This window comes from Peromyscus leucopus, chromosome 1, assembly GCF_004664715.2.
Source record: "Peromyscus leucopus breed LL Stock chromosome 1, UCI_PerLeu_2.1, whole genome shotgun sequence".
NCBI classification, from domain to species: Eukaryota; Metazoa; Chordata; class Mammalia; order Rodentia; family Cricetidae; genus Peromyscus; species Peromyscus leucopus.
In genome coordinates, this window is record NC_051063.1 from 45,923,566 (window position 1) to 45,940,145 (window position 16,580).

General features: G+C 39.9%; 1 protein-coding gene and 1 pseudogene across 1 annotated transcript in view; one reads left to right on the forward strand and one right to left on the reverse strand.

Annotated features, from left to right (window-relative positions):
- Positions 1–16,580, forward strand: part of Plce1 (phospholipase C epsilon 1) — a 290,203-nt gene that overhangs the window by 237,565 nt on the left and 36,058 nt on the right. The window contains 3 exon segments of the mRNA XM_028882911.2: positions 10,736–10,844; positions 12,165–12,277; positions 13,431–13,589. Coding sequence (XP_028738744.1) covers positions 10,736–10,844; positions 12,165–12,277; positions 13,431–13,589 — 381 coding nt within the window.
- On the reverse strand, positions 4,838–5,252 carry LOC114702462 (annotated as a pseudogene).

A 16,580-nucleotide genomic window follows, 5' to 3' on the forward strand; every position in this document is an offset into this window, starting at 1 on the left:
CAGTGGACTCTCTGGACTGGGAAAAGCACATCCTTTGACCTGACCAGCCAGCTCCCAGTCATTTACATGCCTGTGTCTGTTCCACTGTCTGCAGCTTCCTCTTCTGGTGTCTGTTTTTTTCAACTTCTCCCAGAGAGCAGGACAGCGCCAGGTTAGGTCCAGGGAATGTAAGTGTGTGGTTCTGTGCTTGTGGGTACAAGTCTGAAAACCGTGATTATATTGTACTCACACAGCCCCAGCAGCAGTGAGATCCCTTTGTTCTCCAGATTGGTCCAATATTCATAGTAGACTATGACACAGTTTTTTCCCCCAAAGTCTGTTTAGCACAGAGTGTGTGTTTTAATCTCTGAATTCTAAGGAATCTTTATAATGACATGAAAATGTGTTCTTAGAGTAGTGATTTTCAGTATAGGACTCTCAAGGGCCCTCAGCTGCCTATGCAGAGATGAGAAAGCCTCAGCTAGAAGGGGCTGTACCCTGGCCCAGTTCTGCTGATGGACTACTGGCCAGTCTTTTACGTGCTTCCCACATTAGCCATTTATTTGCACAAAGATTTCAAAAGTCAAAAAAATGTTTGTGGAACCAGGGAGATGGCTCAGTGAGTTAGGGCACTTGCCACCAAACCTGAAGACAGAGTTCAGTCCCGGAACCCACGTGTGGAAGGAGAGAACTCCTGCAAGTTGTCCTCTGACCTCCATACATGCCACGACATCCATATGCACACACACACACACAATCAGGAAATAAACAGATAAATGTGAATTGTGAAAGTTTAAAATCCATTGTTCTGTGGGAAATATGTATGTATATCTTTATATCTGAAATGATTTCTATATTTTTATCTACATACACATGTACATATTCACAGTTATATCTATATCTATGTATATCTATGTACTATGTGTCTATTCCTCACAGGAAAACAATCAAGGACCATTTCTGAGCTTTGATTTCTAATTCATTGTTTGGAAAAAAACTTTAAGAAAATTTTAACTTCTTAATATGCTACCCAAAGCAGAGATTACCTCGGCTTCTGAGTAAGGCACAAAGGCCCTCACATAGACTCACAGATTAATCAGACCATGTGCAGAGCCCCTTTGCTTCACTTCTAATCCTCTTAGGCTCTCTCTGCCTTAGCCCTCTCAGTCACTTCCCATGGTGTCTCTGCTGAGCAGATGGAAAACAGCAACAAGACCTGTTCTCCTCCATACCTGGAGTTCCCAGCCCTGGTTTTCCTTTTCTAACTTGATATGAAAACATTAGGTTGCATAGACTTTTGCAAAGACTTATAACCTCTTCACGGTGAAAACCACTATGACCAGCTGCTGACCATTCTTGTCAGTTGGGCAGGATTATCAGAGGAAGGAAGCATTTCATGTTGCAGGTAACATGCTGACTGCATAGCTCTCTTCAGGCCAAGGCAACATCATAGACACAGTGGCAGCCAACCAAAGCTGATGGGCTTGGGATTCTAGGCCACAAACTACACTATGTAATGGGAAGATTCTACCTAGAGTCTTCATAAAAACTACTAGAATAGCACATTCCACTCTATTTTGTTGCAGAAACTCTAGTGGCCAGGACACCCCCAAAATGTATTACTGTCATGTGGGAATACTTACATGTATTCTCAAATCACACTGTGTTGGCTCTATCGAAGATAATTAGCTCCTTGTCTCGGGTCACTGCTTCATGATTACTTTTAAGATAGTACAGATAAGTCTAGGAAAGATGAGAAGGCTCCAAACAGATGTTACAAGGCTACACCTACAAAATTGTGTTAAGAGTCCCACTTCCAGGGCTGGAGAGATGGCTTAGCGGTTAAGAAACCGACTGCTCTTCCAGAGAACTAGGTTCAATTCCCAGTACCCACATAGCAGCTAACAACTGTCTATAACTCCAAGATCTGACACCCTCGCACAGACATACATGCAGGCAAAATGCCAATGCACACAAAATAAAAATAAATAAATTATTTTTTTTTTAAAAAGAGTCCCACTTCCAGCCTTAGATCCAGAGTGGCCAATAAATGCTGTCCCATCTGCCATTTGCTGAAGAGGCTGAGAGATAATGTCAAAGTCCGTGTGCAAGAGTGGTCGTTGGTGCCTGCTGTGCCTGGGGAAGAGGGGAGCTTATGGATGTTTGCTGTCTCTGTCCCAGTTGTGATTCCAGGCTTAGATAACCAGGCAAATTCTTGGCAATTCCTTGCGTCTATTCTTCTTACATGCTACATTGAATAGCAAAGATGTTTTCTTAGGAGGAGGTTATGTCTTGATTGGATATTGACTGACATAGATGTTTCATCAGCTCATTAAAGGGTCAAGGGTTTAATTCAGTTTCTTCACCTCTACTGACATTTCCTCAGAGTACTCAAGCCTCTAAATTTTTCTGTGATTCGTTAATTTCATTTTTTATATCTTTTCTTTTATTAAAAATAGATTCTTTTTCTCATACAGTATATCCTGATTATAGTTTCTCCTCCCTCTACCCCTTCCAGTTCCTCCTTACCTCCCCTCTCCTCTGGATCCATTCTGTGGGAATTGTCTCTTATTAAAAAAGAACAGGCCTCTAAGAGATAACAAAACATGACAAAATAAAATATAATAAGGTGAAACAAAAACTATCATATCAAAGTTGGATACAGCAATCCAACAAGAGAGATAGAATCCCAATAGCAAGCTCACAGTCAGGAGTCCCATAAAAATATTGAGCTAATTATAATGTATATGCAGAGGATCTGGTGTAGACCCATGTAGACCCTGTGCTTGCTCCTTCGGTCTCTATGAACCCATACGCACCTTGCTTAGTTGATTCAGAGGGCCTTGTTCTGGCGTCCTCCATCCCTAATGGCTCTTACACTTTTTCTGCCCTCTCTTCCTTGGTATTTCCTGATCTCTGAGGGGAAGTATTTGATGGAGACCTTCAATTTAGACTCTCACACTGAATAATGTCTGGCTGTGTGTCTCTTAATCTGTTTCCATCTGCTGCTGGAGGAAGCCTTTCTGATGATGACTGGATCTATGAGTATAGCAGAATATCATTACGAATCATTTTGTTGATATTTTTCCCTTTAGGTCAGTAGTGTTCGGTTTTACTCTATGGGCTGTCTAGTCTCTGGTTGTTGGTTACCTAAGCAATGTCAGGTGCAGGTTCCTTCTTGTGGAGTGAGCCTTAGGTCAAATCAGACATTGGTTGGCTGCTCCCACAGGTTTGATGCCTCCAATGCCCTAGCATATTATGCAGGCAGGACAGATTATACTTCAAAGGCTTTGTGGCTGGGTTGGTGTGTATGTTTCTCTTTCAGTAGCCTACAGAGTAACTTCCTTCACCAAAGACACTAGAACATAGAGGTGAGAGCTCCATGTGGGCACCAGCTCAACTTCGCCATGTTCAATGAGTTCTGTGGGAATTGTCCTCAGCAATGGGCTCTGCTGTCACTTTGCAGAGAGCTGTCTTTTGTTTTAGCAACAGCCTGGGTTGTTTGGAGATTTCCCCTTGGCCAATAACTCAGTTGAATGCAACCTAGTCCCAGCACTGGAAGTCTCACCTGGATATAAGAGATGGCCAGTTGAGATTCTGTATCCCCCATTATTAGGGATCCTTGTTAGGATCACCTGCATACATTCCAAGAAGTTTTCACTGTACTAGGTTTCCACAACACCTCTGAAAATCCCCCTCAATTCCAGCCATCTCTCTCCCTCCACTCCCTCTCCCTCAATCGCCTGGTCCCTGGCTCCTGTCCCAACCTGCCCCCAGTTCACTTACAAAATATATCCTATTTCCCACTCCCAGAAAGATCTCTGCATACCCCCTAGAACCCTGTTGTTGCCTAACCTCGGTCTGTGGGTGTAGATTGCTTATCACTTACTACAGCTAATATACACTTATAAGTGAATACATAACATATTTAACTTTCTGTGTCTGGCTTACCTCACTCAGGATGATTTTTTCTAGTTCCATCCATTTGCCTGCAAATTTCATAGTGTTATTTTTTTAACAGCCGAGTAATACTCCACTGTGTAAATGTATCATAATTTTTTTTTTTTATCAATTCTTCTGTTGAGGGACATCTAGGTTGTTTCCAGTTTCTGGCTATTATGAGTAGAGCAGCAATGAACATGGTTTGAGCAACCATATGTTATGTCCATATGGTAGGATGAGCATCCTTTGGATATATGTCCAAGAGTAGTATAGCTGGGTCTTCCTAACTTTCTGAGAAATTACCAAATAGATTTCCATAGTAGCTGTACAAGTTTGCATTCCCAGCAGCAATGGAGGAGCGTTACGCTTGCTCCACATCTTCACCATGAGCTGTCACTTATTTGTTTTAGCCATTCTGATAGGTATAAGATGGAATCTCATAGTGGTTTTGATTTGCATTTCCTTGAAGGCTAACATTTCTTTGAACATTTTTTTTAAGCGTTTCTCAGCCATTTGAAATTCCTTTGTTGAGAATTCTCTATTTAGATCTGTACTCCATTTTTTTAATTTGGTTTTTTTTTTATATCTAGTTTCTTGAGTTATTTATGTATTTTGGATGTTAGTCCTCTATTGGATTTGGAGTTGGTAAAAATCTTTTCTCATTTTGTAGTCTGCTGATTTGTCTGATTGACATGTCCTATGCCTTACAGAAGCTACTCAGTTTCATGGGGTCCCATTTATTAATTGTTGATCTTATTGACTGTGCTATTAGTGTTCTGTTCAGGAAGTTGTCTCCTATGCCAATGAATTTAAGGCTATTCCCTCTTTTTCATCTATCAGGTTCAGTGTATCTGGGTTTTTGTTTGTTTTTTTGTTTTTTTACAATAGAAATTGATTTAAAGCGAGGCAACTGCAGAGCAAATAATTCTTAAATTGTGATTCAGGTTGAAACAACTTCATAAGAACATGCTGAGACCAGGCACATCCACAGATCTCAACTACAAGATCACTTCTTTGCCCATTCTTCTTTCCCGAATCACCTCTTTCAGGTAGGGTTCAAGGTAGAATTTGTCCTCCTCTTATTTTTTCCACTGCTCCTTAGGCAAGATCTGATGCCTCATGATCAGGTCCAGGGCTCTCTTAATTCGAAACATTCTGTCATTATAAAGATCCTCGGAAGCCTTCTTATGGCTTCTTTCATGTCTTCAGTCTCTGTATACTGTAGCGTCTTGTGTTAACCCCAATTTATTGAATCCTGCAGCATTATAATAACATTTTCAAAAACCATCCAGCCACTTGCTTGACACTGCAACAGCAGGTCAGCCTGCCATTTTGACCTCGTGTATCTGGTTTTATGTTGAGGTTTTTGATACACTTGAACTTGAGTTTTGTGCAGGGTGATAAATATGGATCTATTTGCATTTTTCTACATGCCAACATCCAGTTAGACCAGTACCATTTGCTGAAGAGGCTTTCTTTTTTCCATTATATATTTCTGGCTTCTTTATCAAAAATCAGGTGTCCATAGGTGTGTGGATTTATGTCAGGGTCTTTGATTCGATTCCATTGAGCAATGTGTCTTTTTATGCCAATATCATGCAGTTTCTGTTACTGCTAGGAATCAGGGATAGTGATGCTTCTGGACGTTCTTTTATTTTTCAGGATTGTTTTAGCTATCCTGGGTTTCCATGTGAAGTTTAGAATTGTCCTTTCAAGGTCTGTAAAGAATTGTGTTGGAATTTTGATAGGGATTGCATTGAATCCATAGATTGCTTTTGGTAGGATGGCCATTATTATTACATTAAGCCTACTGATCCATGAGCATGGGAGATCTTTCCATCTTTTGATATCTTCTTCAATTTCTTTCTTCAAAGACTTGAAGTTTTTAATTATACAATTCTTTCACTTGCTTATTTAGAGTTTCCCTAAGATAGTCTATATTATTTGAGGCTATTGAAAAAGGTGTTATTTTCCTGATTTCTTTCTCAGTCCATTTGTTACTTTTACATAGGAGGGCTACTGATTTTTTTTTTTTTTTTTTTTTTTTTAGTTAATCTTGTATCCAGCCGCTTTGCTGAAAATGTTTATCAGTTGTAGGACTTCCCTGGTGGAATTTTTAGGGTCATTTATATATGCTATCATATCATCTGCAAATAGTGATACTTTGACTTCTTCCTTTGCAATTCTGTCCCCTTGATCTCCTTCCGTTGTCTTATGCTCTAGCTAGAACTTCAAGTACTATATTGAATAGATATGGAGAGACTGGCCAACCTTGTCTTGTTCATGATTTCAGTGGAATCACTTTGAATTTCTTTCCAGTTAACTTGATGTTGGCTATGGGCTTGCTATAAACTGCCTTTATTATGTTTAGGTATGTCCCTTGTATCCCTAGTCTCTCCAGGACTTTTATCATGAAGGAGTGTTGGATTTTGTCAAAGACCTTTACTATATCTAATGAGATTATCACGTGGCTTTTTTCTTTCATTTTTGTTTATATAGTGGATTACATTTACTGATTTTCATATGTTGAACCATTCCTGCATCTCTGGAATGAAGCCTACTTGATCATAGTGGTTTATCTTTTTGATGTGTTCTTGGGTTCAGTTTGCAAGTACATTATTGAATATTTTTGCATCTGTGTTCATGAGGAAAACTGGTCTGTAATTCTCTTTCTTTGTTGAATTTTTATGTGGTTTGGGTAACAGGGTGACTGGGGCTCATGAAATGAAATGGGCGATGTCCCTTCTGTTTCTATTTTGTGAACCATTTTGAGGAATATTGGTGTTAACTCTTCTTTGAACATCTGGTAGAATTCTGTGCTAAAACTGTCTGACCCTGTTTTTTTTTTTTTTTTTTTTTTTAATGACTGCTTCTATTTAAGTAAGGGTTATAGGTCCATTTAAATTGTTTATCTGATCTTGATTAAACTTTAGTAAGTGGTAACTATCTATAAAATTATCTATTTATTTTAGATTTTCCAATCTGATGGAGTACAGGTTTTAAAAATATGTCCTTATGATTCTCTGGGTTTCCTTGGTGTCTGTTGTTATGAATCCCTTTTCATTTCTGATTTTGTGATTTGGATATTCTCTCTCCATCTTTTAGTTTGAATATGGGTTTTTCAATCTTGATTTTCTCAAAGAGTGAACTCTTTGTTTCATTGGTGCTTTGTATTGTTCTCTTTGTTTCTATTTTATTGATTTCAGCCCCAGTTTGATTATTTCCTGCAGTCTAGTTCTCTTGGGTGAGCTTGCTTCTTTTTGTTCTAGAGATTTCAGGTGTGCTTTAAGTTGCTAGTATGAGATCTCTCCAATTTTTTATGTAGGCATTTAGTACTATAAACTTTCCTCTTAGCACGGCTTTCATTGTGTCCCATAAGTTTGGGTATTCATTTTCATTGAATTCTAAAAAGTCTTTAATTTCTTTATTTCCATCTTGATCCATTGTCATTCAGTAGAGAGTTGTTCACTTTCCATGAGCTTGTAAACTTTCTGTTGTTTTGATATCCAGCACTAATCTGTGGTGGTCTGACAGGATGCAGGGAGTTATTTCAATTTTCTTGTATCTGTTGAGACTTGCTTTGTGTCCAAGCATGTGGTCAATTTGGAGAAAGTTCCGTGAGGTATCGAGAAGAAGGTACTTCTTTTTGGGTGGAATTATCTGTAAACATTTGTTAGGTTCGTTTGGTTTATAATATCTGTTTGCTCCAGTATTTGTTTAGTTTTTGTCTGGATGATCTGTCCACTGGTAAGAGTGGGGTATTGACATCGCCCGCTATCAGTGTTTTTGAGTCAATATGTGATTTAAGCTGTTTCTTTTACAAACTTGGGTGCCCTGGTGTTTGAGGCACAGATGTTAAGAAATGAGCTGTCATCTTGGTGGATTTTTCCTTTGATGAGTATGCTATGCTGTGTCCTTCCCTATCTCTTCTGATTAGTTTTAGTTTGAAGTCTATTTTCTTAGATACTAAAATGGCTACACCCACTTGCTTCTTAAGTTCATTTGTTTGGAACATCTTTTTTTCAATCCTTTACCTTGAGCTAATGTCTATCTTTGATGTTGAGGTGAGTTTCTTGGATGCAGCAGAAGGATGGATCCTATTTTCATATCCATTCTGTTAATCTAAAGCTGGGCGGTGGTGGCGCACACCTTTAATCCCAGCACTCGGGAGGCAGAGACAGGCGGATCTCTGTGAGTTCGAGGCCAGCCTGGTCTCCAAAGTGAGTTCCAGGAAAGGTGCAAAGCTACACAGAGAAACCCTGTCACAAAAAAACAAAAAACAAAAAACAAAACAAACAAAAAAAAAGACCATTCTGTTAATCTGTGTCTTTTTATTGCAGAAGTGAGACCATTGACATTGAGAGATATCAATGACCATTGATTGTTGATTCCTGTTATTTTGTTGTTGTTGTTGTTGTTGTTGTTGTTGGTGGTGGTGGTGGTGGTGGTGGTGGTGGTGGTGGTGGTGGTGGTATATGTGTGTGTTTCTTTTGATTTTGCTGGTATGAGATTATTTATTTCCTGTGTTTGTGTGTGTGTGTAGTTAGCCTCCTTGTGCTGGAGTTTTCCTTCTAGCACCTTCTGTAGGGCTGGGTTTGTAGATAGACACTACTTAAATTTGACTTTATCATGGAATATCTTATTTTCTCATCTATGGTGATTGAAAGTTTTGCTGGGTATAGTAGTCTGGGCTGGCATTTATGGTCTTCTAGAGTCTGCAGCACATCTGTCCAAGCCCTTCTGGCTTTTAGAGTCTCCATTGAGAAGTCAGCTGTAATCCTAACAGGTCTGTCTTTAGATATTACTTGGTCTTTCTCCCTTGCAGCTTTTAATATTCTTTCTTTATTTTGTATGTTTACTGTTTTGATTATTATGTGGTAAGGAGACTTTCTTTTCTGATCTAATATAATTGATATTCTGTATGCTTTTTGTATCTTTATTGGCATTTCCTTCTTTAGGTTAGGAATTTTTTTTTCTATGATTTTGTTGAAAACATTTCCTGGGCCTTTGAGATGGGTTCTTCTCCTTCCTCTATTCTTACTATTCTTAGATTTGGTCCTTTTATAGTGTCCCAGATTTCCTGAATGTTTTGTGTCAGGAGTTTTTTAGATTTAACATTTTTCTTTGACTAATGTATCCATTTCTTCTTTTATATCTTTGACAACTGAGGTTCTCTCTTCCATCTCTTGTATTCTGTTGGTAAAGCTTTCCTTTGTAGTTTGAGTTCAAATTCCTAAATGTCTCATTTCCAGAACTCCCACAGTTTGAGTTTGTTTTTGTTTTTTAATTCCATTTTCAATTTCAGGTCTTGAACAGTTTTACTTATCTTCTTACACTGTTGTTGTGTTTTCCTGGCTTTCTTTCTTTTTTTTTTAAATTTTTTTCTTTTTATTAAGAGATTTTCTATTCATTTTACATACCAACCACAGATTCTCCTCTCCTCCCTCCTCCTACCCCCCAGCTTCCCCTCCAACCCATCCCCCATTCCTACCTCCTCCAAGGAAAGCACCTATGGTGAGACACTTTCCTAGCTTTCTTTAAGGTATTTATTAATTTCCTCCTTAAGGACCGCTCTCATCTTCATATAGTTGGTTTTAAGGTTCTTTTCTTGTGCTTCAACTCCTGAATATTGGAATATCCAGAGCTTGCTGTGGTAGGATAGCTAGGCTATAGTGAAGAAGACATATTACCTTGGCTGTTATTGATTGTGTTTTTATGCTGGCATTTAGGCATCTGGGTCTGGGCTGATTATAGGTCTAGGTGCCAATTTCTGAGTTTGTCTTTGTTAGGTGGGTGTTTTGTTCCTTGGTTTCTGTTTCTCCTCTGGATTTTCAGATTGTGTGATTGCCTGTTTTCCTGGCCTGCTCAGCTGTTGTGTTCACAAGGAATGCCTGCTGGTGTTGGAGGCTGGGTAACTGGGATGAGTTGGGGGAAGGAAGGTTTGAGAAAGGTCTTTGTGACCCCTTGGGGATAGGGACAGAGAGGAAAGGGAGACTGCAGCAGGTTTTCAGCTACAGAGCTGGGGATGATGACTGGGGGATGGAATCTGAGGAGCAGCAGGAAAGGTGTGGGTCTGCCTTCAGCCTACTTGTTGCTGTGGAGAAGCAGCCCTTGGGTTAGCAGGGAATGCCTGCTGGAGTTGGGATCTGAGACAAAGCAACAAGTTGGGGAAGGAAGGTTAGGAAGAGAGGGTTTGTGGAATCCACAGGCGATGTGGGCAGGAATGAGAGAAAGCTGAAGCTGGTGTTCTATTTCAGTGCTAGGGTGGAGACTGGGGAATTGAGTCTGGTGGAATGGAGAGAGAGGAGAAGGTCTGCCCATGGCCTGTGGTTTAGCAGAGGGTGCCCGCTGGAGTTGTGGGATAGGATACAGCTACCTGGGGATGGTCTGTGGGCTCCACAGGAGATGTGGGCAGCAGAGAGGGAAGGCTGCAGCTGGTGTTCAGTTGCAGCACTAGGGACAAGACTGGGGATTGAGTGTGGGAGAACAGAGAGGCCTCTAATTTTAAGATGTTCCATTTCAAAGAATAAAAGATACCTTTAAAAAAAAAAAAAGAGAGAGATGACATGTTCTTACACCCACTTTACCTTCCAACAGTCTTCATTTCTAATAAACACTCTTCTCACATTGATTTGTTCTCTCCATCCCAAGCCCATAATTATGGCCTTTGACCCAAATGCCAATTATCTGTTTTCCATTTAATATTCTTCTGCTTCATCCATAAATGCAAATGCTGACTGATGTGAACTGTGTTTGGTTCAGTTTGAAGCTTTACTCCTGGTGCTCATCTGGGGTGGATTCATTGATCACACAGGTCCTCTTGCAAGGATGCAGGAGCATAGAGCTAGACTGCTGGGATGGAGATGACGGCATGCCCATTATTTATCACGGACATACACTGACGACCAAGATCCCCTTTCAAGGTAATGCTTCCCATCAGATCCCAGGGACATTGTCTTCATTAAGTTACTCATGCTATAAATTATACCTTAAGACATTTTCTGGGATTTGACCAAGAGCTCTTACTAGATCCCTATTCAGCTAAAGTTTTGATAACTGTTACCTCATGTTGGTACATAATGATATTGTTGCTATTTATTTTCACATGATATAATGATAAATAAAGACAGAGACTGTTCTCTTCCTGGAGAAATTAAAGGCCATTTATTCTGCTATCTTGGCTGACAAAGGAAGATATCATGGAGATGTCCTGATGTCAGATGATTAAGTAATTACCATTAGAAAGTAACAAGAAGCAGTTCCACCTGGGAAGATCCATTATCCCGGAAGATTGGCCTTATTGGATTATTTTATATTCTACATAGCTTATTAGTTTAGCTATATAGTTACTTCTCCCTCAGACGGTCTTAAGCTATCTAACATCATTTTTCTCTGAGCTATAGCAAGGCTGGGAATGAATATTATGATTATATGTAGTAGCTAAAATGCATTTTTTTCAACTCATTTTCTACTTATCATTCATAAAGCTCTTGTACTGTATATTGGTGGGTGACTATGTTTACAGGTACGCATTAAAAAGATATGGTGTGAGCCATATTGCTACAAATATAGTATCAACTGTTTCAATGTGTCTTAGGCTTCATTATGTTGTATGCTATAACAAAAACAATGTCTTTTATGTAAGGTATTCTTTCTTGATATTATACTATTTTTTTTTCAGTTCAACATAGTGATAGATGTTCCTTATAGTGTAGGAACAAGACTCAATATGAATAGTTTGATGTCTTTATACAAAATAGCCTAGTCTCTTGATTAGTTTACAATCACATTTGGCCCTCCTTAGCTATGGGTTCTGTATTCATGGACTCAATCATACAACTATAGGTCCAAAAGTGGGCTAAAATTGTGTCTGTAGTGAATTTGTAGATATTTTTTCTTGTCATTATTTTGAAACAATGTGTTCACATTACACTGGGGATTTTAAGTGTGTAGAGATTTTTTGAAGTACATGGGAAAGATAGATTTATGGAGATCATATGTAAATATTATGCCATTTTTATATGAGATCTAAGCATCATAACGATTTCAGTATCTGCAGGGGTCCTGGAATTAATCTCCCACAGATGTAGAGAGATACATATACTTTTGAAAAGATAAAAACCCCTTTTGTCCAGAATCTGCTGAATGCAACAATTAAGACCCTTTCTGTGGCTCAGTACCTGCTTTCTGACTCCGCTGAGCAGACACCTGACTCTAAGGAACTGTTTGGCTCTTACAGGAAGTGGTGGAAGCCATCGACCGCAGTGCCTTCATCACCTCTGACCTGCCAATCATCATATCCATTGAGAACCACTGTTCATTGCCTCAACAACGAAAAATGGCAGACATTTTCAAGGTGAGCTTTATCTAAGACACTATCATCTTTCAGTTGTTGGTATCTACATAGGGCAGATGTGGAACCACAGCACAGCTGGACTTTAGCCGTGAAGCATGTTCTATTAGGATTCTACAGACCTGAAGAAATGGCATTGCTCAGAGAGCTTAGACTTTTTCTAAGATGGTCCTTCTTTTCATCAGTGGGGATATAGGTATTATTTTCTGGTCTCCTGACCCTTTCCAGGAAACCTCAGGAGGTAAGGATAGACCTGACGCCAGCAGGAGGAACACCAAATGTCACTTGGCAGCTGTACATGAAAAAACTAAACTGTATCGGGGAAAGTCACGTATTCCTGTGACCCACACTGTATTACAGAGATCCACGTTAGCAAGTTAGACTGTGTTAATAGTAAGTTTCTTTATACAAGGGAAATGTAATGCAGACAAATTAAGGAGCAGATATTCCAAAAGACAACCCCCTTCTCCAGTAAGAGAAACATTCATAGAAATGTAGCTCTCACGAAAGGAGGGAGCATGGAACATGGAAATGTCCTTCAATATGAATACCAATAAAACTTTGGCTTTTCATATTGCCTTAGCCTGCACTTGGAATTTTTTTTTGTTCTTGTTTATTTAAAAATAACTAGAATAAAAATTGCTGTGTTTTCTATCCTTATCTTGAGTGATCACCCTGTGTCTACCTTCCACCCATGACCTCCTTAAAAGAGACGTTCTTCTTTGGAGGCAGTGCTCATAAGTCCTTGTGAAAGTGGTATCTATTCTTCATCCATGGCTGGAGCAAATGCTCCCTGTTGCTTCTCATCTCTTCTGTTCACTGGGAATGAAACCATGTTTTTGCAAAACCACAGCCACTCATCAACTCTCTGCTTGCTTTCTTCTTTAGTACATTGGACTTGGGAACATTTTCCTAAGTCATCACAGCTGGCTTCCTCTACAGACTGACCTAGGTCTTCCCGCTTGCCCTGAACACATCCCTGCCTTCCGGCGGGAAACTGCCAGGAGAATAAACAGCCTCTTCTTTAGTTCCTTTTCCTGGGATTTCTCAAACAATTCAACTAAGTTGAGCTATCCAGTATATTTAGGGGATGTAAATGTATTTATCAAGTAGGGGTGGAAGACGTTGATGGTGTATTTCCCTTTGTGCTTTGTAGAGTGTGTTTGGAGAAAAGCTGGTGGCCAAATTCTTATTCGAGACCGATTTCTCAGATGACCCAATGCTTCCCTCACCTGACCAACTTAGGAGGAAAGTGCTCCTTAAAAACAAGAAGCTAAAGGCCCATCAGACACCAGTCGACATCCTAAAGCAAAAGGTACTCCTCTCTGATTAAGCAAGTTAGGAATATGCCATGGGGTTGGGACAAAGAAATTGATGTCATTTGGACTTTTCAAATGACTTGCAGCATAGCCAGGTTTTGAACCTTGAGATCCCTCAATTGATACACTTGATTTTGGAATTTCTAATTCATAGATCAATAGATTCCCTCATCCTATTGACCTAAAGTTTTATTTTGTGAATTGTACCCATGTGAAATGTACCTCCATTGTTTAATTTGTTCTAAGTGGGATGATGTGTGACTCCTGCCTCACTGGAATTGAAGGTATGTGCTCCCAGGCCCACCTATACATTCCTAAGAACATTAAAAATCTTAGCACAAGTTGAAACACGTATAGGATATAATTTCTATATCCTGAAGGCCAGCCTTCAGGGTTACCAGTCCTGTAATAGTTGGCGTAGTCCTCTTTAGGGACAGCATGTGGGGGTCCAATAGCAACATCCCTGAAAGCCCAGTGTGTCATGGCAGCGTATTGATCACAAGGTACTTCCACTCTCACATCATGCAAGAGTTCTGTGCTTAATCCCCAGCCTATACGTATGGGTCCAGGATACTCCAGGAAGTGTCTTCAAATGCTTTTTGCTTAAACATCAAGGCTTTTGAAAATGCACGTATCCCTCATATTTTTTCCTTTCATTTTTAAAAAGATGGTGCTTGTTGTAATGGCCCAGGCTGACCTATAAGGCCAGTCCTTCTACCTCAGAGCCTTGAATGCTGGGATCAGAGGTGTGAGCCTCTCATGCATATTATGTTGGTTTGACTCTTTTTGGAGACAAGTCTTTCTGGATACCCCTGGCTTACCTTGAATTCACAGCAGTCCCCCTGCCTCAGCTTGTTTGTTGCATATTAGAATTGAAGGTATGTGCTCCCAAGCCTACCTGTACATTCCTAAGAACATTAAAAAAATCTTAGCATAAGTTGAAACATTTACAGGACATAATTCCTATATATTATTTATTTATTTATATCTATATACCTACAGATGTTATAATTAAAATAGACCTCACTGCTGAATCAATCAGCCTTACTTCTAGACTTAATTTCTGTTGAAAAAGTCTGACTTTTTAAAATTCAGATAAGCATTATATTCTCACCCCTATGATGACCATCCTGTTCTTAAATTTTTACTTCAAGATCGACAGAGGTGAGGAAAGAGTGAGGGAAAAGAGGAGGAAGTGACGTCCGTCTTTGTAGGCATTTACCGGGTAGATACAATGGTGTTCCCGTGTCTCCTTTACCACCTCAGGACCTTCTCTCAGGCGCTGCACATTCTTGAGTGCCCCTTTTAGTTGACCTCAAGCATCATACAAAGATGGTCGATGGGAGAGAGTTCTGCCTCTCTTTGAACAGGATTAAACAGAGCGTGCAGGCCCCCACAACTGAACAGCCCTCATCAAATTACTCTGGAAGGATTTAAAATATTGTTTCCATTGAGCACCCATGCTGTGTGCCTGTAATTCTAGCTACTACGGGAGCTGGTACAGGATGATTACTTCAGCCCAAGAACCAGGGATTAACCTGGGAAACATAGTGAGACCCCTTTCTCTTTTAAGAAGAAAGGCGGTATACCAGCCCAGTGGTTCTCGATCTGTGGGTTGAGACCCCTTTGGCAAATTTCTATTTCCAAAAATATTTGCATTAAGATTCATAACAGTAGCAAAATTACAGTTATGAAGTAGCAATGAAAATAATTTTATGGTTGGGGTCACCACAAATTGAAGAACTGTATTAAAGGGTCAAAGGCTTCTCCAGGAGACTGGTATTTGCTTCAGTTCAAAAGCTGTAAGAACGGTACATGGGCTTTGTAGTGAAGCTTTTTAACTAGATGTTAACATGTGTATGCGTACTCTAACTGGCCTTCCTTAGATGTCTGTGACTGGCCACCCAGCAGGGAATACTGTTTCTTCCAAAACACTGTTCACCAAAACTATTTCCTTTCCTCCTTCTCCTCCTCCTCCTCCTGCTTCTCCTTCTCCTCCTCCTTCTCAATTTGTATTTTATATATTTTACTTTATTGTATATAGGTCCGTTGTAAAAACAAAAGGGGGAGCACAGGAGTAGGGTAGAAGAAGTAGTTAATATAGATGCATTACCAAGTACAGCATAGCATAGATTATCACAGATGGTATGTGTATAAAAGGAAATCTGAAAGAATGCATACTGTTTCAGTGAAAGAGGGAGGGAGAAAGGGAGGGAGAGATGGAGGAAAGGAGAAAGGGAGGGAGGGAGGAAAGGAGGGAAGGATGGGGAAGGGAGGGAGGAAGGGATGGGGGAGGGAAGGAGAGAGAGAGAGGGGTACTCGATAGATTGTGAAATGCTGCAGCAGAGATCATGACACCCTTTAGCACGTTTAATGAAGGCTGTGGAGCCCTGTGTTCTGAGTTGTGTTTGGCTAAGCTGCTGCTCCCAGGCTTGCCCTGCATTTTGTGGCTAAGCTCTCAGTTTTTCCATGCTAGCCATTAACACCCACAAAGCTCCCTAAACCTACTTTAAGAAATCTGAGCCTAGCCAGTGAATATTTAGCATTCTAGGTGGACAGCACCGTAGAATATTTTATCTAGATGTGGACACAGCTTCCATGGAATCTTCCTTATTTGTACATTTTTATTACAAAGATAATACAACCACATTTAAAAAATATGGAATATGGGCTGATAGGATGGCTAAGCATGTAAAAGTACATGCCGTCAAGCTTGAAAGCCTGAGTTTACTTCCCTAGCCCCATATAGTAGAAGGAGAGAACCAACTCCCTACAAATGTCCTTTGAACTCCACACACACTGTGCCATAAATCTGAACACACACACACACACACACACACACACACACACACACACATTGTACAATAAATAAATGTAATTTCTAATTTTTGTTAAATGTTTAAAAGTTAAAATCAGTGGCATGGTGGCACACACCTTTAATGCCAACACTCAGGAGGCAGAGACAGGCAGATCTCTGAGTTTCTCGA